Source organism: Passer domesticus, chromosome 8 (assembly GCF_036417665.1).
Source record: "Passer domesticus isolate bPasDom1 chromosome 8, bPasDom1.hap1, whole genome shotgun sequence".
Lineage (NCBI taxonomy): Eukaryota > Metazoa > Chordata > Aves > Passeriformes > Passeridae > Passer > Passer domesticus.
This window is the reverse complement of record NC_087481.1, coordinates 52,291,834-52,315,316: the sequence shown is the minus strand read 5'-3', so window position 1 is coordinate 52,315,316 and position 23,483 is coordinate 52,291,834. Positions and strand designations below refer to the sequence as shown.

The 23,483-nt window shown below is 51.0% G+C and overlaps 2 protein-coding genes and 1 long non-coding RNA gene across 11 annotated transcripts in view; 2 read left to right on the top strand and 1 right to left on the bottom strand.

Moving 5' to 3' along the window:
- Nucleotides 1–14,797: 14,797 nt before the first annotated feature.
- On the bottom strand, nt 14,798–23,456 carry EMX2 (empty spiracles homeobox 2). Of its 2 annotated transcripts, XM_064431435.1 has the most exons (4): nt 22,040–23,456; nt 20,813–21,293; nt 18,595–18,779; nt 14,798–16,222 (listed from the first exon to the last, which is right to left on the bottom strand). In XM_064431435.1, exons 2-4 carry the CDS (start codon nt 21,201–21,203, stop codon nt 16,055–16,057), a joined length of 744 nt encoding a protein of 247 aa, XP_064287505.1. In that variant the 5' UTR covers nt 21,204–21,293; nt 22,040–23,456; the 3' UTR covers nt 14,798–16,054. The 2 variants fall into 2 exon arrangements, with proteins under 2 accessions (XP_064287505.1, XP_064287506.1); XM_064431436.1 differs by lacking the exons at nt 18,595–18,779; nt 22,040–23,456 and having other exon boundaries at nt 20,813–21,510.
- On the top strand, nt 16,806–18,260 carry LOC135306855 (uncharacterized). Its single transcript, XR_010367607.1, has 3 exons — nt 16,806–16,932; nt 17,069–17,159; nt 17,610–18,260. It is a non-coding gene; the product is annotated as an uncharacterized LOC135306855 (long non-coding RNA).
- The window catches only part of LOC135306853 (serine/arginine repetitive matrix protein 1-like), a 64,108-nt gene continuing 62,434 nt past the window's right edge, over nt 21,810–23,483 (top strand). For all 8 annotated transcript variants that reach the window (XR_010367605.1, XR_010367606.1, XR_010367603.1 and 5 more), the window contains exon 1: nt 21,810–21,884. The gene's annotated coding sequence lies outside the window, so the exon portion shown is untranslated. The remainder of the gene's footprint in view (nt 21,885–23,483) is intronic.

The following is a 23,483-nucleotide window of genomic DNA, read 5'->3' as shown; positions in this document are numbered from 1 at the left end:
GTGACTAGCCACTCACCCATAAGTCATTTGCCTATTTTCCCAGGCTTTGTTTCTTGTACCAGTCAAAGGAAAGCTGAAAACAAAATAGATTAAATGTTTTCGCAACGTAGCATCAAAGGCTATAATTTTGCTCATTGAAATAATTTAAACAAGATCAGACAAAGTGAATACTTGGAAGGGACCCATTCCAAACTCACAGGAAACCCAAGTATTTCAGGAACCGATGGTGTCTGCGCGAGATGGGCAGCCAGTGCTGAAGCGATGCCACAGTGTGGTTTTCAGAGAAAATTGTGAGAAATTAATCAGTTTGAATAGATCCAGTCAAAATAAGGGAACATTTTGTACATCAGATTTATGGCTTTGGTTAGAAGTAGTGAGATTCATTGAGTACAACATCTCTTTTGAAAGCACGTTGAAGTGGGGATGTGGTGTTCTCCAATCACTGAATGTTGTTCATATATGGGGTTTTTTTTTTCCACTCTCTCCTTTTTTGACTGAAATGCAAAGCTGTTTTCTTGATCCCATGGTACTTTTCAAAGTGTTAAGCACACAGCTGAAGAAATATGCACCTGAACTAATTAGACAGTGAAAACAAGGCTGTTTTCCTTCTTGTGAATTGTCTCAGCAAACATAGAACCTTACAAACCCTAACACTTCGCTCATTTGCTGTGCCAGCAAGGAAATACAAGAATATTTTGATTTAAAATAGAGCTAGAGCTGAGGACTTCAGCAAACCTTTCTAATGATGCTCAAAGCCCACGGTGACCCTCTGCCCACCTCCTGTGCTGGGGACAGCACCAAAGACAGCTGCTCAAGCACTTCAGAGACCACAGGGCTGGGTTTCATTAGTGTGGGAGCAAGTCAGAGAGACAACTGCGAGCTCTTTCTTGTGTCCAAGAGGCTCATCAAATCAAATATGTTACATCCGTTGCACTGGTGTCCTGGTGAGCTATTACGTCACCCAGCAGGAAAAAATATTCACATTTGGATCATGCAGACGCAAACCCAGGAGCTTGTTAGTGAAACGGGGTTTGGAGACATTGAATCACTCTCAATTATGTGTTCTAACAATTGCCCAATTGCATCTCATACAACTTCAGCCTTGAGTTCCTCTTCTTAAATTCCTTTACAGTGCTCATGAAAACACTGATTGCTCTGTGAAGGCTAAATAAATGCCTAATTGCATTTCAGTAATGTATTTTTCTCCAAAACAATTTTTGAAACCACTCACAGATAAACCCATTGCCATTTAAACTGTGTATGAAACATGAGTTTTTATTCAGGGTGAAATCCTGGCCCCAATGAAATCAATGGGAGTTTTGCCATTGACTTCAGTGGGGCCAAGATTTCTCCCTTGATGCACATGATATATTTTTCCTGACATTTCGAATGATGAAACAGCCCTGGTTCTGATTAGCCCAGGGTATAAATAGTATCACTCAACTAGAGCAAAATTCGAATCAAACCTCAGGCATCTTTGCTGATGCTGCTTTGTTTTCAGGGCTGTGTGCTCATAGAGAGACCCAAGTGGCCATTTGGAGTCAAGGACTTCATGTGGACCCCCTCCTCTGGGTTCACACTTCTGGGTGCATCAGTACACAGGCAGCAAAGGGTTAGTAAGCATGGAGGCATCCACTCATATGTCTTGTGACATACATTTTTCCAGCGTGAATTCTTCATTAAAAGAACCCTTGATGTCTCACAGCTTGTTACCAAATTGGGCCTTGACTCTTAATATAATTTAGATCAGTTTAAAATACGCTTCTAAGAAAAGCTGCCTCCACATTTATAAAAATTGTATACCATAATATTAGGGAGAAATCTGCTGCTTGTTTTGACAAGTTTCATTTTTTTAGTGTCTTATGAATATATTTTAACCTGCTGCTTTATATTTGAATCAGCAGTACTGCAGCAGGAAAGAAAAGTATCTGGATTTCTGAGACTATTCAATAAATTGCTTGCACATTGCACAGCAGAAAAAAACTATTTCTAATCTTCCCTAAAATGTAGGTCCCTTTTTTAGACAGAAGAAGTCATTGAAAAGCAGAACTAATGGAGATAGAGTGGCAGAGATGAATAGATGCTGAATGCAGAGGGAATCACTGCAATCAGGTAATTTGCTTTGCAGTTACTCCATAGCTTCCAGGGCCTGGTTGTGGAGTTTCCCTGGCCATCCTCAGAGCATCTTCTAGATAGTTCCAGCATGGATGGGGGCTCATCAGCTGGAGAGAGGCTCCCAGAAGTGGGGAGGCAGTGGCACAGCCCTTCTGCTCCTGCTGCCCCTCCCCGACCCCCTCTTATCTCCACCACTCCCTTATCTGCCTCTGCAGCACACATGGGGCTGTGATATTTCATGACATGATAGAGAGTAAGGACCTGTTATTGGCCTGCTATTCAGGCAAAACTCCCACTGGCATCTCTGAGCCCTTAAATAGTACAGCATGTTGCAAGTGGAATTGTTTATTGTGTTCAGTCAGAGCCGGCTGCAGCCAGCTCTCACTACTGACTCAACTACACGAAATCTCACCCTCCTGTCATCCCACACTGCTGCACTCACTGGGCCCAGCTCTGTTTCCACTTAAATGTTGGGAAAAAATGGAGTCAGGATTGCTCCACCATCTTCTTCTGAATTCTGAATTCTTTTCACTCTCAAAAAACTACGAGAGTCTGAAAGATGAAGACAGGAGGTCAGGCACTGTGCTGGTGCAAAAGGCAGTGTGATTTACACAGCCCTGGCAGCAGGGGTGACCTGAGCCCAGGATCTGCCTTTCCTGTAGCTCACCCCTCTGCAGACCAGCAGATCAAAACCACAGAGTGGCTCAAGGTGAATATCAACAGCAGGATTTGATCCCTAGTGGGTCCCTAGACAAACTGTCCTTGCTCTCCTCTTTTGTGCTCCAGTAACATCCAGACAGAGTTCCTTGCTGTAGATTTATCCCCGGTCATAAAACAGTGGCTGGAATTAGAACCTACAGGTATTATTGCAATTTACTTGGCTTTATAAAGCACTCTTGCAGCCTTATTCACACACACCACTGGGGAATGCTGCATGCAGCAGGTTGTTTTGTCATTTTAGCAGTGTTAAAATTCGTCTGGTATATCCTTCTTGCTAAGTGCAGGTAGAGACACTCTTGAGTGAATAGGATATGCTCCACTTGTGAAGCAGGTCAATAGACAACTTTCAAAAGGAACCATTTAGGATAATTAAGCAGCACATACACACCAGCAAGAGTTTATTTTGTATTGGAAGGCATGTGGTTAGGGAAACAATAGCAGTTTTTTCCCTGGAGAACGTTAATTAAATTGAACACCCTGGAAAACTGAACTATTCTTACCACAAATCTATAAATCAAACTGTTCTGTTTGCTTAATATAATGCTTTGCTATTCTAGTCACACTGAAGTGGGCCAGCCACACAATGCCAAGATATTTCCATGATGAGCACATTAGAAACACTGATTGACTATAGATCTTATGGATGTGAGGCCAAACCCGTATCTCATTTACTCCAGAATAACCAAGATCAAAATCTGGCCCACACTGTTCAGATTAGTGCATAAATAACATGAAAGGTTTGTGAGCTCTGTAGCAGATGCATTATGTACTTGTTATTTGTGCTGTAGAAGTCCCTGGCAGCTTCAGAAAGGCACCAGGACTCTGCTGTGTTAGGTGCTGTGCAAATACAGAGCAAAAGGATTTGTCTTTCTGCTTTGCCCAAGTAGCTTGAAAGTACCTGTGAGCAGATATTCACCTCCCCAACTTATCTCAGCAGGGTGAGGGAGCAGCCCTGTGCCAGAGGTACGGGAGGACAGGCATTAGCAGCATGGTCTGCTTGGTCCTGTCTTCTCACAGGCTAAAGGGGCTCTTCTTGCTAAGATTTATTCTGATTCTGAAGCTGAAATTCCCAGATTTTTTCCCAGGGGCCAGCTGAATTTCGATCTGGAATAAACCTAATTTCTCAGCCAGGCTGAGGCTGCCTGCAGGGGGTTTGGCCAGCTCAGCAGCAGGCCCTGAGAGCATCACCCACAGCAGGGCTCCCGTGCCATGGTGACTTCAGCTGCCACTCAGGTCTGCATCACAAGACACATCAAAATACACTGCACACATGGTGTAAACCTGGTGAAGCATTTTCATGTTTTCTTGAGTAGGCTGTGACTCAGGTTCCCATGGAAAACCCTTGCATGCAGTTGTTTCCCCTTCGCACGCAGTTGTTACTCATTGGAAGAAAGGTCATTTTAGCTCCAGCCTGCCAGCTTGTTATCTATGTCTCACTTAGATGCTAAATAGAATTTAGGCAAGGAAAAGATCCAAAATTGCAGGCTCTGAAGGGAATTTTGCATGCACTGAGGAAATGGGTTTAATGTCTGGCTGTGTGCTCTGCAAAAGCAAAGCACACGACTGAGCATGTGTTCCTGAGACAGGGGCAGGCTCTAGGGACAGCCATGAGCAGAGGATGGAGGAGCCACGCCAACCTGCACATGGGAAATCACTGACTGCTCCAATCAGCAGTGGATCAGTGTCTCTGGAAGAGGTGCTCCTTCAAGTGCTCCAAGAGATGCATAATTGGGAATGGTCTTTGTGGAATACAGAAGATTTTCTGGGCCTTGTTTGCGTCACAGAACTTGTATCAGTCAGCAGAGCAAAAACAGAGAGAGCTGGGCTTGAATAGCCATAGGAATATGGAATGCAAAGGCCACACTTGTCCCCTGAGCAGCTCAAACTCACCAGTGACACCTCTGCTGTGCCCTCAGCTGAAAGGACTCTCACTGTAAAGTCACCTGCACAGCAGCCCAGCACCGAAAATAAAAACTTCTGACACCAGTCATGACACAAAGCAGCCTAATCTATCACAATCTGCAAGTCCTGTTCATTGGAAAATCAAACCAGGTGTCTTTTTCCACCAGTCACAGGAGGACACCTGAGAGATTTGCACAAATTTCTGCCTTGTTTTCCAAGCACTGCTCACTCACCCTCCTTCAACCTCCTCCCTGGACCAGGAGTGGAAAAGTTTCCAGTGTTTGACCTGATGGCTCCATTCAGAATAGCAATCTTATCTTGAATTAATAAGTCTGGGTGACAGTGGATAGGCAGGAACAGACAGATATTTTGTGTCCTCCTAGAAAACTAGTGTGGAACAGGGACTATTAATATCTGCACTGCTCTGTCACAATTTCCTGGCCTTCATTTGTGAGATAAAATGTAAAGCCTTTATTTTAGAGCATGCAGAGTTACTGATCTTTAATATATAGCCCAAATATGCTACATATACCCACTGGAATGGTTTAGCTGCTACTGGATTGCAGTTATCACTTGTAAAAAAAAGACAATTCCTCAGCAGTAAAATAGTGTCATGAGATGTACAGGGCTGTAACTTTCCAAACCATGTAATTTAGCCTTTCTGAGGGAGTTATTTCTGATTCTGTCATGTATGAATGTTTTGGGCTCTCTCACAAGAATTGCAGAAATATGTTGTATTAAGGGAGAGGTCTGGTATAAATCACACTTGTTCAGCCAGACATCAGTCACATCACAGGAAAAAATGAAGGCTTCTTTCGTTCTCGTGTCTGACCCCTCCAACACAGTATTGTCCCCACTAATGAGCTGAACATTTTTGCTGATTTGTTACATGCAGCAAATATAGAAGCAATGAAACCCATCTGTGTAATTTATTCATTGATTTGGACTTGAATTCAAGCGTGTTCTAAGTAGTTCTTGTCTGTGTGCATGTGTGTGAGAGAGAACAGCTCATCAAAAACAAAAAGTCTTAAACTTACCTGCTTGAAATATTTATGAATAATGGAAAATACCTTGGATCTCCTCCTGTGCAACCCAGCAGTCATTTCAGAAATGGTTTAGTGTTAAATAAGGGCTGCTGGTTTCAGCCCTATATTTGCAGTAAGATCAAAAGATCATTTTTAGGGAGGTCTCCTGATAATCTTTTCCATTCTAAAAAATAAACAAATAAAATATCAGGGAAGGATGGAAGGCTGAAATAAAATAAAGCAAGCTCAAACACTCTTTTTATCTCCTCCTTAATGGTGAAAATACAGATTGTGATTGTAGTTTTATGCATCTCCTATGATTTCAACTTTCTGTAAAACAGTTTTAATTTGGGAGGGTGTCACTGTTTTTTTCCATGAGCTCTTCAAAACATTGCTGATTCCAATTCACCTGTTAAAAATCTGTTTTCCTTTAAGCTACCCAAGGGCCTATCTCTTTTATTTCAGAAACAAAGTTATGTTGTGAAGAAATTGGTTTTAAACAGTTGGTTTGAGCATGTTTAATTTCTATTTCAGATCTCCAGCCACTGTGGATATTTGGTTGGGATGCAGGGGTGGTATAAAGCCTCCCACACAAACATTCCCACCTGCACAAGCAGCTCTTTCTGTGCTCTGCTACGAATGAATGACAGAGGGAGGTTTATTGAGCAAAGTTTGTGGAGGGGTGAAGGTTTGCGTGTCCATCCCGAATTTTCTGATCACACAGCTGCCTTCTGGATGGGAAATGCAGAGGCAGAGGTGCTGAATGGTGCTCCTGCTCTGCAGACACCCTCTGCTTCATAATTCCAGCAGGCTGGTGCCAAACCTCACGGGATCCCAGTGAAGAAAGGGAAGAAAAAAAATAAATTTAACAAAGAAAGGAGAACAGATTAAACTGTTAAACAGTTAAACAGAGGATATATTACACTCAGCAAACGGAGTAAGAGTCTGATTGAACACAGACAGGGTTCGCTCAGAAACCCTTCTTTCTTTACAAGTGGAACATTAACAAGCTGACCAGGTCTGAGGTAAGTCAGACTTTTTCTCCATCCTGCAGATTTTTTTGGTTTATTATTTTCTCCCCTGACCGAGTGCTGGTTGCAACAGATTAGCAGGTCACCGGACCGGCCCTGAGAATTGCTGCCAATTACCTCGTCTCCGCCTGTTGCTCTGCGGGCTGATGGCATCGTTTAACACGCGCCTGTGTCCCCGCTCCCAGCTGCTGGCACCCAGCGCACGGCGCGGCTGAGATAAATCTGCCTACATCCAGGGGAAGTGGGGCTCATCATTGCAGGGCTAAATATCCTTTCCCCTTCCTTTTATCTTCTTCTCCATCCAGGCAGGGTGGGCAGGAGCCTGCAGAGGGACGCGGAGCTGTCGGGCCCTGCTGCCCCTCCGAGCCTCAGCTCTTCCCCCTCAGACAGCAGCGACGGCCAGAAACGTCTGAACCAACACCGCATCGTTTACTTACAGAACCGACAGCCCTTCCACTCGAACTGGTTTAAATTAGCCACATTCTTTTCCTTCTGTGTGTTCTCTTTTCCGCCTTTTTTTTCTCTCTCCCCTTTAAATAAGGGATATAAAAGTGCGCTGTTTCACCCGGCTGAATGCGAAGGAGTCCCGCGGAGGGCAGGGAGAAGCGGCGGAGCGGCGAGCGGGGGCGGTGGGATGCGCAGCCAGGGGATGCGGAGAGCTCCGCGGGTGCGGGTCCGGCCGGGCTGGGCAGCGCCTCCCAGCCCCGGCTGCCTCACGGGAACTTACCTTCTGGACACGTGCGGATGGAAAAGTGGGGACATTAAAATCGAATTACAGGCATGCGTAAAGACAGAGCCCTTCGCTGGCAGCAGGGATGATTAAACGGAGCAGCTCGGGAAACCTCCTGTATGAATATTTCATGTGAAATGATGCGATCCCCCCCAGAGTACAAGGGCCCTCCTTAATTAAACCGGTGTAAACGTTGCCTTTTACTCCTTTTTTATTTAAGTTATGGGGAGGAGCGGGCGGATATGGGCCGAGTTTTACCCTTACACCCCAAAAAGAAGGAGCAGCCCCTTTCCACAGAGCCGGGTGCGGGGACAGGGACCCTGGGGCGACACGGGAGTCACTGCCTGGGACAGGCGATGGTAGAGGAGGGCAGGGACAAGCCCTGGGCCCGCATTTGCCGGCCCGCATCTCCATCCTTTCCCGCGGGGACGAGAGAGGGCTACTGGCCGCTGTCGGTCCCCGTTCGCTGCCGCCAGCTCAGAGCCACCCCTCGCCTGTCTCTGACCCTCGTGTCAGGGTGGAAAAGGAGCCACAGTGGCTCTCCACTCGCAAGAGGAGCTCCTGCCCACCGAGGGACGAGCGGGGGAAGGTGGATTGGGGTGCCGGGAGGGACAGCGGGGCCGGGGGTCCCCGTCCGGTCCCTGCCGGGGCACCCGGGGCTGAGCCTGCGGGAACTTCGGTGGCAGCTGCGGCTGTTTCCATGGCGATGCGCGGGTGGCAGCGGGAAGGTGCTCCCCGCCACGCGGGACACGGCTGCCCACCCCGGGCGCTCTCCCTTCCTGCCTTTCCAAGGCCGGGATGGGGAGCTCGGGTAGGAAAAGTGCTCACTGGGGAGAGGGAAAAGGTCCCGGCAGAGGAGCCGCCCTGCCCGGCCGTGTCCTGGGGCGCTGCTCTGGTGGCTCCGCTTTGCCGAGCGGGGCTTGTGATTTGCCAGGGAAAACCTACAGAAAACACCGGCCCCGACCTCTCAGGACTTCGCCACAATGGGGGGAAGAAAGTGGATTTCCGACAGCCCTTGACTCTCCTAAACACAAACTGGGGTGAATTTCCAAGTGGGTCCGGCAATGAACTCACGACCCTCCCGTCCAGACTGCTGACAATGTCCCTGCGACGGCTTCATTCCATCCCTCTCCTTCCTTCCTTCCTTCCTTCCTTCCTTCCTTCCTTCCTTCCTTCCTTCCTTCCTTCCTTCCTTCCTTCCTTCCTTCCTTCCTTCCTTCCTTCCTTCCTTCCTTCCTTCCTTCCTTCCTTCCTTCCTTCCTTCCTTCCTTCCTTCCTTCCTTCCTTCCTTCCTTCCTTCCTCCCTTCCTTCCTTCCTCCCTTCCTTCCTTCCTCCCTTCCTTCCTTCCTTCCTTCCTTCCTTCCTTCCTTCCTTCCTTCCTTCCTTCCTTCCTTCCTTCCTTCCTTCCTTCCTTCCTTCCTTCCTTCCTTCCTTCCTTCCTTCCTTCCTTCCTTCCTTCCTTCCTTCCTTCCTTCCTTCCTTCCTTCCTTCCTTCCTTCCTTCCTTCCTTCCTTCCTTCTCTTTTTTTCCTCTCTTTTCCCCTATCTCTCACACACATTTTTTCATCTTTATTTATTTTTCTCTCTTTTTCTTTTCCTCTCTGTTTCCTTGCAGATTTTAGTCAGTGCAGGCTTTCTATTATTTTGCATTCCCAGGGAATTTAAATATAATAACGTTAGTCTTACGAAAATACCTTTTCATTGTTTATTTGAACAGCCTTTACTCTTCCAAATCATATATTTCCCCTTTCCTCTCTTTTCCTTGATTCTGAGCAGATATTTGGCAGCCCACGGAAAAGCAGGTAAGGGGTGAGCTACAAAAAGGCAACGTGCTTACCGGGACGAGGAGGGTGGCACAGGAGATAACTCTCTGAAAAAGGTTTTTAAATCATATTTGGATCCTAAACTTCCCATCGCAGCAAACGCCTCCTCTGGACACATGTATGCCAAATAAAATAGCCGTGATCGCGTGGATTATAAATGAGATCACAGAAGAGTTTATCTGGGAATATCTCAGTCTCGCAACCCACAAGAATGCACTTTCTTCCCTGCCTCTGATACCCACTTGCTGATCTAAAGATAAAATAACAGCCGTGCTTGTATTCTCCGGCCTTGGGAGAAAGTCGGGACTTCGCGCGTTCTGTGAACACAGCAAAACCACAAAAAGGTTGTTTAAATACTGATAAAGCTATGAGTGTAACTCCACAAAAACACCGGAATCCAGCAGCTTCTCACGAGTCAGGCTTGGATCAGCTGCTGCTTCCAGTTGTGCGGGATTTGACAGATGAGTTTCCACACCTTATCTAAGTTTATTTGGGTCCAGGTCACCCACACTCATTCAGACAACACTTTCACTGGGGGAAATGGTTTCGAATTCTTCATTTTTTTTTTTCTTTTTCTTTTTTTTTTCAAGTCCTTTTTAAGTAAAAAATACAATTACATAGGAAAAGAAAAAAAAAAAAAAACGCAGCTGAAGCCGAGCATCTCTGCTCTTCTGGACTGTTCCCTTCCTGACTGGAAATCCCTGAAACTTTCCAGAGCTCCATGTGTCAGGCGGGAGAGAGTAGAGCGGGGAAAGAGGATACTACTAGTTCGTCCTTTCCTTTATAGGTAAAGGACTTTTAGAAAGGTAATTCCAAGCAGGAGTCTGGCTAAGAACGTTGTTCCCTGTGGAGCGGCTTTCTGCCCCCTTGAAGCCCCCAAGGAATGTTTTCAGGCGTTGCAGGAGCCAGGGAGATCGCCCGCTCCCACTTTATAGCCAGGCTGTAAACGCCTCGCGGAGGTTTACTCACACTCAAACGCTTAATTAAGAAAGCATTAAGGGTCCAACTTAAACCAACAAAAGCCAAGCAGCTCCGAGACGGGTTCCCACTTTCCACACGGCGGCTCCGAGCCCTCTCCCTGCCCAGAGCCGCCGTCCCTCCATCCCCTCTGGGTGAGGGCTGGGGCTGCCCGAGTGCCCGAGCATCCTTCTCTCCTCCCGCGGGGCTGGCGCTTCCCCTCTCGTTCCCTTCCAGAAGGAATCGGCACCCAAAGCCTTTCCGACCCTTCCCTCAGCCCAGACGCACCAAACGCAGCCGGGACTCGATTTTTTTTTTTTTTTTTTCAGCCCTCTCCCCAGAATGTGAAGGAAACAAGCACTCGTGTTGGGTGTCCTGGGGTTTGTGCCGGAGCAGCCCAGGGTGGGGGTGCGGGGGATGTCCCCTCCTGTGCCCTGCCGGTCCTCACCACCCCGAGCAGAGGACCGGGGCTTTTCTACCTGCCCGGGATAACAGGCCGGGCTTTCTTCGGACTGCGAGATCCTTTGCTTGCCCCGGATCCTGCCTCTGCCTGCTCCCTATTATTTAACTGTCCCAGGGAAAAAAAAACCGGCCGGTTTTTCTGTCTGTCCAGCCTTGGGGAAGGAAGCAGAATTAACACGGGGGAGGCGACGTGCGGAGCACTGGCAGAAAAGCCAGTGGACTTTGTTTGAAGACATCAAAAAGGAAAGACAGAAAAGGATGGACACTACCTTCCAATACACTTTAGTTGGCTGGTGACAAAAACTCCGGGCATGCTCTGAATGCGTAATTACCCCCAACTGAAAATTCCCTATCTAATTTGATATTTGGTGCTCAGCAGAAGCTAGCCTTCGTAAATAATATACAAAGTAAGAAACCTAATCCAGCAGGCTAGAATGTTTAATTCATCATTATGCGAGCTAATTGGAAGGTGATTATATGGTAATTGCTCATTAGTGGTGTATATTTATCGCTGTACCTTATGTCAAGGCCATGGGAATTGTGTAGAGTCTGTTCTCTCATTTCAAGGATCAGTTTCAGAAGCAGGAGCAAAGCGGGCGAGATCAAGTTCTTCCTGACGTCAGGTCCAGCCGTGGGCGATGGAGAGCGGGTCTATAAATGCTCTCCCGGAGCCCCCGCAGCAGCCGGGGCTCCAGCCAGGCCGTGCTGGAGACGGGCGCTCCCGAGGCAGCCGGGCCGAGCGGCCCCGCGGCGGGGACAGGGAGAAGGATGAGGATGCGAGAAGGCAGATGCTGCCTTCCCTGCTCGGGCCGGGGCAGCCACCTGCGGGCCGGGCTGAGCCCGGTGCCCGCAGCATCCTGCCGGGGACACCCGCGGGGCCGGGGCTGCCACCGGGGGTTCCCTCACAGCCCGCGGGTGGCTTTCCCTGCAACAGGCGCTAATTGCCACAGGTCAATTAAAAGCGAACGGGGGAGGGTGATTAATGGCCCTTTCGGTCTCCAGCGAGGGCCACGGGCCGGGCTGGCCCGGCTGAGTGTCCCACCAGGAGAGAGGCGGGCGGGGAGCGAGGTTACGGCTCGGGGTCAGGAGGTTCTCTAAACTCCGGCTTCCCCCTCGCAGCGGGGCCCTTTGCAGGAGTAAATCAATGGCTGTTTGAGCTCGGAGCGGTCGTGAGCCGCTGGTGGGCACGGGAGCAGGGCTGGGACAATCCGCTCGGGCGGCTCTGCCTCTTTCCTGCGGGCTGGGTGCTAATTAGGGGGCACCGCTAATTTCCGCCGAGCCCGCGCAGGTAACAGCGCGATCCGCCAGCCGAGGAAGGCGAATAAACAGAGTTTAAACGCAACAAAGCCAGGGCTCCAAAGGCCAGAGAGGCAAAGAGAGGGCTGCGTGGGTGCGGGCTTGCGCCGCGTGGGGAGCGCAAATCCGAGCGCTGGAAAACAACCCCCGGCTGGGAGCCGCCGGCTGTGTCCGAAGGGAAAGGGTTAAAATCCCCGGGCCGGAGGGGTCAGGTCCGGGACGCGGAGCGTGGGGATGGGACCCCGGGCGGAGAGGGGAGGCGAGGGCGGGATGCGCTGCCCTTGGCCGACAGACAGAGCCAAGAGACGGAGCAGGGGCGGCCGCGGAGCCCCGGCCGCTCCCGGGGCGCTGCGCTCCGCACCCGCGGCCGCCGGGGGCTGCGGGGGTCCCCGCTTGTCCTGCAGCAGCCCCGGCGGCCAGCGGGACAAAACCCCCGCCAGGCACCGAGGGCCACGCGTCCTCCAGAGGGAGAGCCGGCCCCCGGCAGCCGCCCCCCAGTTTTCCTTCAAAAAAGCCGTAAAAATCCGCCCGAGTTTGCAATTCGCCACCCGAAATCCGCGCTCCCTCCCCCACCCCTCTCCGTTATTTAATATAAAATGTATTTTTGAACACCCGCTCGGATAGCATCTCGCCAATATTTATATTTCCACGTTGCCTGGCATCCACTGTCCCACATTAGACTCTGCCTCTCTCTCCCTCTCTCTAATCCTGCCACTTTAAATAGATGAATTAATAAAGCAAATGAGGGTCTAATAAGCTGACTGTCCTGCCTATTGAGGCAGGGGGAGAGAGACTAGAAAGTGCGCCAAATTTGTTTGCAGTGGATCAAGGCTAGCCGCCTTTGCTTCACTTTCTTTATCTTAATTCCGACTTGAAAAGATATAATTATCTAGTTTGAACAGAGCTGCTATCAAATCCTTCTCTAGGCAAGGCAGGGGAGAGCTGGAGTGGATTGCAGTGTTCTGAGCCGCTTGGTGCAGCCGGAGATAGGGAGTAATGAAGTTGTGGAGTCCTGAGATACAAAGGGCATTAACCTCATTAGCATGAAACCTTTTCTTCTAACCATTGTGGGACCCTTTCAGACTCCTAATCCCCCCTATTTTCAAAGCTGGGTTTGTAATAAAGCTTTTAGGGTTTTTTTTCAAAGCTAATGGCATTCTCTGAAGATTTTATTGCTGTTACGCTACATAGGACGCTTAATTTTTTCCCCCTCTCTCCCTCTCTTCCCTCACGGTTAAAAAAAAAAAAAAAAAAAAAAAAGGGGTGGGGGGAGAAATATATGGTTCCTGCAGAAATAAGCCTTTTATCAAGATGGGAAACAATTTCTAGAAAGGCCCAAGTCTGCTGTTCGGCCGCAATCCGTTTAATGTTTGCCCATTTGCCCGGGTTTGAAGTGGAGAGCGAGGCAGCTCGGGCGAGTTCAGGGGAAATGCGCGTCCTGCTTGGTTTCCAGATCTGCACCATCAGCTGTTCGAGGAGGGAAGAAACGCCACGAGAAGTTTACCTTGGGAATAGCTCTACTAAATAATTAGCCCAGGTTTAAATGGAAGGGACTGCATTGCGACATGCGTCCTAACCCTGACTGGGCCTCTCTCAGATTTTGTAGCACAAGTGAATGGAAAGTCACCGGGATTGTATAAGAAGAGATGCTTAAAAAAAAAAAAATCGGATATTTTTTAAAAAAATTAAATTTACATAGTACCCGATAGAGCCAACACGTGCACAGAATGTCTAATCTTAACTTTTCAAGGCAGTATGTTTAACAAAGCTCGTATTTTTGCGATGCATTGTAACTTCGCCTTATCACAGTGTAAAGGGTAGTCAGATTGTCCTAAATTATGTCCAACTAGCCCCCCTGGATCCACGGATTAAGAGATTAAAGGAGACCACTGGGCAATGCCTCCTCTTTCCCCTTCATATTCCTGGTATGATAATTGCCTAAACTGATTTGCACTTTCACAAAAGCTTGCAGGATTCTTTGTAGCTCGAACAGAGCAGACGAGGTTTCTCTATCAATGGAAATAAAACTGATTAATGCAGTCTATCAGGCTAAGGAGCAAATGAAGCATGAAAAAACAACTGTGTACCCCCAGAAAACCAGCTAGTTTCCTCAAGGACCCAGAGCAACATTTCTTTTTTTTTTTTTCTTTTTTTTTTCTTTTCCTTTCCCCCACCTCTTTAATGTCAAAGTTTTACTCCGCGCCCGGGATCGCTCCCGGAGAGCGGCAGGGACAGCAGCACAGCTGGGGCGCAGCCTCTGCTCGCAGGACCCGCTCCTCACCGCACCGACCTGCACGGGGGATGCGAAAGATGGGGGAAAAAACCCCCCCAAAAAAAATAAAAATCCTCTCTCGCTAAGTAAACCACGTATTTTTGCCGAGGAAAGCCTCTCTCGGCGGAGCGCGGCTGCTGCCGACCAGTCTCACCATCACGAACCGGTCCGCGCCTCGGTTTCCAGCCAGGGAAGGGGCTGGGTTTCTCCTTGAGGTTTTTGTTTGGTTGGTTGGTTCTGTTTCGGGGGGTTTGGGGTATTTATATACAGCAAGTGCGCCTCTGCGGCTTGTTTTTAGAGGTCTATTTAGCAGCCAGCGAATACATTAAGAAAATGCGCCCATGGCCGCAGGAATGCGCGGCGCGGCCGCGGGGGCTCAGCAGCTAAAAACAAGGCGGCGTGGGGGGAAACCATGGGTTTCCGAGAAATTTGGGGGTGAAGGGCAAAAGATATTGCTTAAAAAATTAGGGCATATTGATAAATCTTTATTGACAAAATATTGACAATGACATACTTCTTGGAAGTATATAGTGTGTTAGAATTCTAACAAATTAAACACAAAACACAAAAATATTTACATTCTGGTATAGGAGACATGAAGGAAACATTTGTCACTTTTTTTTTTTTTTTTAGTAGCTCTATGATCTCGGAATATTATAAGGTCAGTGCTTGAAAATTGACCCAATGAAAATGGTCATTAGGAAAAAAAAAAATCAATCCGCGATTTTAAGTCCCTTTTCTCTGGATCCTCCCAGCCTAGAAGGTGTCCCCACCGCCAAAACTGGTCGCTGGGTTTGCGCTTTGTAAATCTTAAAAAAAAAGTAATCATCATCCGGTTTTGCAATGGGGATACAGTTGGGGGGAGGGGGGAGATAATTCCATTTGATTTTTTTTTTTTCAGCAAAAGTTATGACCAACCCCAACCTCCCCCGCCCCCCCGCCTTTCCCTCCCGTCCCTCCCCTCCCCACCGTGTTTGTCCATCCGGAAGGAACACTATGCTTTGTTACTGCTACTTCATTTAGCTTTCACAAACACTTTGACGCCAGAAGTTATTATAAAATGTTTACAGACTGCACATTTCTCGTAAAATAAAATTAAAAAGCACACAGAACCTGTCTTAAAGGGGAAAAAAATTACAATTCATTTCTGTCTTTAGGAACCGGAGTAATTTTTTCCCGGTTTTTTCTTTTCATTTTTTTTTTTTCCCCAGACGGCTTTACACATGCAATTCAAGTTTCTGAAACAGGTGTGGGTTTTGGCTGCTTATGGAAATTTCTCTTTCAAAGACGGAAAAAACCGTGAAGTGCAAAATGTCCCGTAAGGTGTTAATTTTTCTGGTTTGGTTGGGGGCTTTTTTTTTTTTTTTGCTTCTATTTTTTTTCTTTTTAAGATTTTTTTTCTATATATTTTTAATTATTTTTTTTACGTTATGCTTTTAAAAGTGGACTGCGATAAACGGAATACCTGTCAATCACCTCGTCCCGGTGTTTTGGCTTTGATTGACAGATCCCTTTGGCAGAGCGGTGCCGGCAGTGCCACAGTTCGGAGCCCTCGCTGGCTGCCCTCGCTCGCTCCCAGCTCCCTCCCGGGCGGGAATCGTGTTTTGATGAAGATCTCCGTGTCCTTCCCCGCACCGCCACGCCGCGGGGGTGGCGGGGTGAGCCTTTAACACTTGCGGTTGGTGGGGTGCTGGCTTTGAAAAGTCCAAAAGTGCCAGTTTTTAATCGTCCGACGTGACGTCGATTTCCTCTGGACTGGCTTGTTTGGTGGCGATCCTCCACCGGTTAATGTGATGAGTCCCTTTTTTCTTCTGTTGTGAGTCTGAACCTTCCTCTTCCAACTTTTGCCGCTTGAACTTCGTCCGCCTGTTCTGAAACCATACTTTTACCTGCGGGAGGAAAGGCACCGGCCGTCAATCCCACGCCGGGGAGGTGCTCTGCTCTGTGTGCCACCCTGCCCGCGCTGTCCCCACTGCTGTCACCCTGGCCAGCAGAGCGGGGCCCCCCCAAACCTCTGCAGAAGGGCACGGTCAGGCCGCCCCACGCCCCGGGCACCTCCGGAGCTGCAGCGCTCAGGAGCGGGCGGCACCGCCGGGGGATGCTCCAGGACCTCCGCAGCTCCCGGCTGCGTGGAGCTGCCCGTGGGCCGTCCCCTCGGCCCGAGAGGCTCCGGTTCCCCGCTCCCGGCGAGGTGTCCACGTCTCCCAGCCCCGGGAGAGCCGTCGGGGCTGCGGGAGGGCCGCGGGGCTCCCACCTGCCCGGCAGAGCACAGCGAAGGCAGGGCCTCGTCCGTGCTAATGGGGCTGGGGGGCGGACGCACGGGGTTTTTATCTCGTGGAAAAAGCGAATAAAATGTACAAAAATGGCCCGAATAGGAAAAGGCCCGTGGCTCTCCGCAGCATCTCCCCGGGACGCGCCGTAGGGGCGATCGCGGCGCGGTGGAGCCGGCAAGGGGCATCATAAATATCCCTCTGATTTTGTTCAGCGCCGCGTAAATCTGACCGAACCATCCGGCAGCTGACTTCAGTGCTTTAATTACAGATAGTATTGATCCGGGAGCTATCTCCAGGGCTGGCCACACTCCTTGTAGCGTCCAAAGGTAAACTTTTTTTTTTTTTTAAGCAATTTAAACTCTGGTTCTGTCTGAAAGTGTCTGATAAAGGCCTCAGCAAGGGGGGGAAAGGGAACTGGAGCATTTTAATAAGCTGGTTTAACCCGCTTCGCTGCCTCTTCAGAACAGAGACCTGACTGGCCGGACACACATCTCTGCTGCATTTTCATATTCTCCAAAAGTCCCCCATTAAAAAGCTGAGCGGGGAACAAGGGGTGAGTTTAATTTGCTTTTAGTTTGCTAATTGAAGGGGAGGACGGTTCATTTCTGCACGCTGATCTCCCAAAAGGGAGCTCATTTGTAGGGGACTGGGGGTTTGACATCCGGACAAAAGACCCCAACCAGCTTCGGAATCAAGCAGCACAAAGACCACCTTAAATACAGCTTTCCAGTAGAAATAAGCCTGTGACCGGTCCCTTGTTCGGGGAACCTCATAAAAGTGGCGATCCCTTTTTATTGTTTTGTTAGGGAGACATTTTAAAACAAAAGCTCCAACCTCTTTATTGCTTCCCCCACGAAAAGGAGTTAAGGGAAAAAAAAAAGTGTTACAACTTAATCCGCCCAGAGAACGCTGTGTTTACTGGGAACTTTGAACTAGGCTGCGGCTGGGTATTTTGGCTTTTTTTTTTTTTTTTTTTTTTTTTTTTTTTTTTTTTTTTGTACAGTGCCACATACTGTAGCAGAGACAATCCCCATCTGGAACCCTCTCTCCACGAGTCTCCTGGAAGGGCGCAAAACAAAAACCCGACACGACGACAACCACCACCACCACAACAACAACAACAACAACCACCAATCCTCCAAACTCCAGCCTTTCCTCCGGCGGGGAGAAAACCCCGTGAAAAGCGGCCCCGGCTCCCCGGCCGTCGGGGCAGCCCCGGCCACTGCTCTCGGCCCGTTCCGCGCCGCCCCACCGGGACCCGGCCCCAGGACCTGCCGGGACCCTCGGGCCGGCCCCACCGCGGCAGAAACATCGCCGAGCGTCCCGCCAGAGAGACCGAAGCAGTCTCCGGTGCTGTTCTGGCCCGCAGCCAGCCGGCTGGGGCATGGGGGAGGGGGGTGGAAGGGGTAAGGGGGGGATTCCTTGCGACTAATTTCCCTGCTTTTATTTTTCGTCTTTCTGCCCTCCTGAACTGGTTCGTCGCATCCCCTCTGTCGGCTGGAAATGAGCGAAAATTCACCCGATAAACTGTGTTTCTGCTGTAGGGTCTAAAGGGGAGGTTGTCCCCCTCGCCCTCGCATTTGTTCTGGGGGCTTTTCCCCTAACATCCAACTCCTTCTTGAGGGTCACACCAGCCCCGCAGCAAAACGACGGGACCCGCAGATCGCAGCTCCGGCCGCTGCCTCCCCGCTCGGGCCGCAGCTCGGCCGGGGCTGTCCGGGGACCCCAAACCTCGCCCGAGCGCTGCGGACCCCCCGCCCGGCCGAGGCACCGCCACCCGGCACGGGCCGCGGAGTCCCGAACGGGAAAAGGATTTTACGGCACGCAGCCTGGGGAGATCCCTCTCTGCACTCCACCGGTTCGGACTGGAGGCCTAAACACCCCTAGAATCTGCCCTGGCCCGGATCTCGGCCCGGCCGGGTGGGTTTTCCTCACGAGATGCCCGTACTTTCGCTTTCCCAGCTGCCCGATCCCTGCTTGCCCCTCACCTGAGTTTCCGTGAGGCTGAGGCTGTGTGCCAGCTGTTTTCTCTCCGCTCCTACTACATAATGGTTCTTCTCAAAGGCATGTTCCAGTCTCAGTAATTGGGATGGGGAGAAAGCTGTACGGATCCGTTTGGGTTTCCTGGCCAGTGCATTGTGCAATAGGAAGCTCTCCGGGCTGGTTTCATTCCCTGGGAAACAGGGTAAAACAGATTAGTAAAACACCTTCCCCAAACGCACTCGACAGCACTTCTTAGCGCAACAATTTTTGTCTCCCATCATTACCCTCTGGATAAATCCAACTGTAGTTTCTTTTTTATTTTTCAACTCCTTCTTTGTATTGAATTTTCCTTTGATAAATACGTGGAGGGAAAGGATAAATAAGCAGGGGGAGGAGATGACTGGTAGAAATTAAAATGCTAAAACACAACCTGGGGAGCACTACAGAAAATAAAGAAGAAAAAAAAAAAAAGGATTGGCCAGAGCACGGCTGCGGTGTCTGCGGCTACACCTCACGGCTGCCCCCCTGCCCCGACCACCGGAGCCTCACGGCTCTCCCTGTTTGTTTGTTATTTCCATCTTCCCTTCTCGGCCAGCTGCTCTCGGGGCTCCCTGGCCGCCCACCGGAGCCGCCCGCCCGCTCCCCCGGCCTGTCTCGGCTTCCCTCGCCCAAAACTTCGGCCGGAGCCTTCCTCCCGCCGCTTGCCCTCGTTCCCCGGGGTGCTGCCCGCAGCGGGGCTCCACCGCCGCCTTCCCGGCCCAGTGACCCTCCCGCTGCCTCGGCGGCGCTGGGGAGCGGCGTGGAAATAAAGAATCGAACTCCGAGGAGGCCACAGAGCGGCCATCCCATCCCATCCCATCCCATCCTATCTATCCCATTCCATCCCATCCCATTGCTGCCGGCCTGCACCGGAGCGGGGGCAGGGGTGGTGAGCCGGGGCTTTTCGGAGGGCATTTCCCTCCGGGGTGCCCCTGTGCCGCTTCTCCGGGCTGGTCCTTCCACGGTGGAAACGGCACCGAGGGGCTCCCTCTGTAAGTGCTTTCAAAATCGTTGGAGGAGGAGGGTGTGTTTGAAATCAGGCTGTGGCTCAACACCAGGACATTTCCGCCTTTCATCTACCCCTCGTTACCAATCGCCTGGTGCCTGCGACAAATAATTTGGTGAGCGAAACCTGTAATTTTATTCTGAAAGGGTAATAATCCATTTTGTGTCTCAGACCGCCTGGCTTTGGAGAGAGTGGCTCCTTTTTCAAGCCGGCTGCAGCGGCCCGGCTGTGGAAGGCCGGGGAAAATGCAACATGCAGGTGGTTTGTTTTCGTTCCGAATTTAAAAACGAAAACAAGGGGGGGGGGGAAAAAAGGCAGATGGATCATTGCGAGTAGAGGCTGATTTTGTTTTGTTTGTTGGTTTGCCTGTAATGAAAGTGGCAGAAGCCGGACCCATTACGGGAGAAATCGGCTCACCCCTCGGAGAAGACGCTGCCGGTTACAAAGGGTTAAGCAAGGGGGATTTTATTGATTGTCCGCCATTGGATTCGGTTATTTCCCTTCAGCTGGTTATTAATCGCTTGGCATTCGGAGCCCCTGGTCGGGATCGCCCTCCGTGCCCCTTCCCCGGCTGTCCTCCGCAGCCCCATCTCCCCGCGCTGCTCCGGCGCTGGGATTGATTCCCCACACCCGCTCCCCTCCTCCTTTCTCTGGGGTTCGCTCCGCTTCTTCCCCTCCAACAAGGGCAGCGGCCGCGCTTGGGGCTTCCTGCGCTCGGCCCCGCAGCCCGGCGGGCACGGCCGCCTTCCCGGGGGAACCTCCGCCTCGCCACTTCTCCGTTCCCCTTCCTGCACGGCCGCTTCCTTCGGGGGCTCCTCTCTAGCTCTTAACACACCGGAACAAAAAAATATCCACCTTTTCGTCTGCTTTTAATGGGGGCAGAAAGCTGGCGAAGTCCCAGCCGGCCTTGCCTTCCCGCTTGCCCCCCTCTTCCCGGGAAACCAAAACAAGCCGGGAAAAGCAGCAAAACAAAACCAAGCCCAAGCTCCTCGGCTCTGACAGCTCTCCCAAGTTTGGCGGAGGGGGAGACAGGGACAAAAGACCCCGGGCCCCGCCGAGCCGAGCCTTCCGCTGCGGGCAGGGGCCGCCCCCCGTCCGCCGTCCCCCAACATCCGCGCCGCGGGGACCGGCCGGGGGATGCGGGGCTGCATCGGAAGGAGAAGAAAAGTTGCACGTACCTTGGAACCTGTGGCCCAGATACCGGTAGCGGTGTATTAGCCACGGGTAGAAGGTGGAGGGGTCCCTTTGCTGCGAGGCGAAGAGCGGGTGCGTGGAGTGCGAGGCAGGCAGCGGGTGGGCGGCCAGGGCGTGAGGAGGGGGCACGGGATGGACCGGCACGGCCGGGTTCGGCGGGTGGGAGACGGCCTCTGCAAAGACCAAGTCCGGGTTGGAGTAGACCCCCCTGCCAGTGGAGTGGAAGCCGTTGAGAAAAGGGTTCATCGGGCTGGAATTGGCATAGCTGAGCGCCGCCGGCCGGATAGGATCCTCGGAGCGAGACGCGGGCAAGGGGCTGTCTTTGGCCACCAGCGACTCGATGGTGAAACACCGCTTGGGTGTGGGCTGAAACATGCTGCCGCGACGAGAGTCCCCGACCCAATCTCTGCCCGTCTCTCTCTGGTGCGCGGGAGACGATCCGGGGAAGTTTGCAGCAGGGAGTGACTTGAGGAGGGATAGATACACACATAAATAGACAGGGGCTGGAGGAAAAGGAGGCAGCGGCAGCCAGCGGTACCCAAAAGGGAGACACACACACACACGCACCACGCACACACTCACACACACACACACACAAAAAAAAAAAGTTGCTGGGAGAAGTTTCCCTCCTGCAAGGAAAAGGCGGTCGCGCCCCCCCTCCCCCCCTAAGTCCAAAGACAATCCATGGATGTGATCGGCCCCTTCACAAGTTGTGCAAACGATTTGTTAGTTCATGAGCCTAATTAGTGCTGGGATCACATAAACAGCTTCCTCTGAAGCCTGGTAAATGGCTTGATGATTGGTCGCTATTACTCGCCTTGAGGTTGAAGGGGGAGACTCTTTAAAGTGCGTCAGAGGGGAGGCGAGCGCCGGGCAGCGCCATCGGGAGGGATGGAGCCGCGGATCGGAGTGCGGCGGGAGCGCGCCCGCCGGCGCGGGGGGAGCGCGCCGCGCCGCCGCCCCCGCCCCGCGCCGGCCCCGCGCCGCTCCGCGCCCCTCCGCAGCCGCGCTGCCCTCCCTCCCTCCCTCCCTCCCCGCCGCCGCTCGGCGACCAAGGTAGGCGGACGGGGACCGGGGGAGGGGGGGCTCGGCGGGACAGATGGGGGGCCCTGCATCTCCCGGGGTGGGGGCAGGGGGCAGTTGGGCTGCTGGGCCAGCGCGACACCCCTGTCCCTGCCACCTCTCGGGTACTCTCAGCCCGGCGAGGTTACCTTGGTCGGCCCCGGGGCGTCAGGGAGAGATGCCCCGCTTGGGAAAGATTTCGTCCCGGTGAGAGAACGGGTCGTCCTGCTGGTCCGAACTTATTTATTTGCCCTGGGCTCCTCCGCGCTGCCCGCACCGCGCGGCGCGGAGCACAAAGCGCGGGGCAGCCGCATCGTGCAAGGCTGGGACACGCCGGGCTCTCGCAGACGGGACAGGGGATCAAGTCTCCGGTTCCAGCCTTGTCCGTATTTTCGCGTTTACCTTTGGGTCCGGAGATGATTTTAGGGCTGAGTTCTCCTCCTCCCATTGGCTGGAGCTGCAGAATAATTATGATCACATCCTAATACTCTTGGCTGGTGCTTACTGTTTATTGGTAGTTAAGGATCTATTATCTATTCATCAGCCTCCCATTTTTGCCAATTACATTCTTCTAAAGTGAAGTACCAGCAGGTATTTTGCACATTTACAATTAATGATAAAAAAATCTGGCGTACTTTAAATCTATTACGCCGCTGTGTAATTTATCTTAAAGATGCAGAATTGCTAATGTAAATTAATGTTTCTGTTGAACCAAGGGATGGGGGGGAGTCTTAAAACCAGTCTAGCGTTTCTTTCCTTCTCTCCCGGACGTTGTTTTCTATTTTCTTTCCACTTTATACACTAAAAATCCGTTACTTCACTGCATTAAATTATGCTAAAAAACAAATCGCCGTCTAAATGGTTGTTTCCAGTAAAGGGCGAGGTGAATTCTGTTCTCCTTCCCCGCTCTCTGCTAAAAGCATCTGTTCCCAGCTCGCCGATATTTTTAACACAATGCCAAACCGAGGGGATAATATAAGTGACAAAACAGTGTTGGGCACGCAAAGATGCGGCTGTTCTTGCGCCTTTGTCTGAGGCCGTGTTTCCCTTTGTGTACCCCGCGCTGTGTGCACTTTGTGGAGGGAGAAGTTCACTTTCTGTAGGAAATGTAAATCTGATCTCCAGGCGCGGGGCGGCTGCACGTATAGACATCCACAGCCACACATGCGTGCGAGCGCAGAGCAAAGTGAGCTTTACACGGTGAAACTCAAGTCTTTGGGCAGATTTTGCTGCGAGGTGCCATTCTCCCAGGTCTCACACGTTTGGGAAAACCTTTCCTGCCCGAAGACACCGGAGTGCAGGGCTCCGGCCCCGCTGAGCTGAGAGAGAGCCGAGCAAGGGAGAGAAGGATTTCCCTCCAGCCCCACTCGTGTGCCCCGTGAATCGCTAATATCTTAACTTTTTAAGTTCCCTCACCCCTTCTCCGTGCAACTTTTTTCCCCTCAAGCGGTGGTCATTACGCCACTTCTCGAAAAGATCTGGGGTTATAGACACGAGCAAGGATGAGAAAGTGCCGTAAATAGGACTGGTGTCTGATGTGCTGATTTCGACTGGGATCTTGGTTCCAGAACACTGAAAATTAAGGAGAAAAAA

What these genes read in the sequence shown, in the direction of transcription:
- EMX2 (XM_064431435.1), bottom strand. Translation starts at nt 21,203, where the DNA reads ATGTTTCAGCCCACACCCAAGCGGTGTTTCACCATCGAGTCGCTGGTG. An exon ending in TCTGGGCCACAGGTTCCAAG is followed by an intron (nt 18,780 to 20,812) that starts GTACGTGCAACT and finishes CCTGTTTCCCAG; the next exon opens with GGAATGAAACCAGCCCGGAG. An exon ending in TCAGCCTCACGGAAACTCAG is followed by an intron (nt 16,223 to 18,594) that starts GTGAGGGGCAAG and finishes TTCCTCCCGCAG; the next exon opens with GTAAAAGTATGGTTTCAGAA.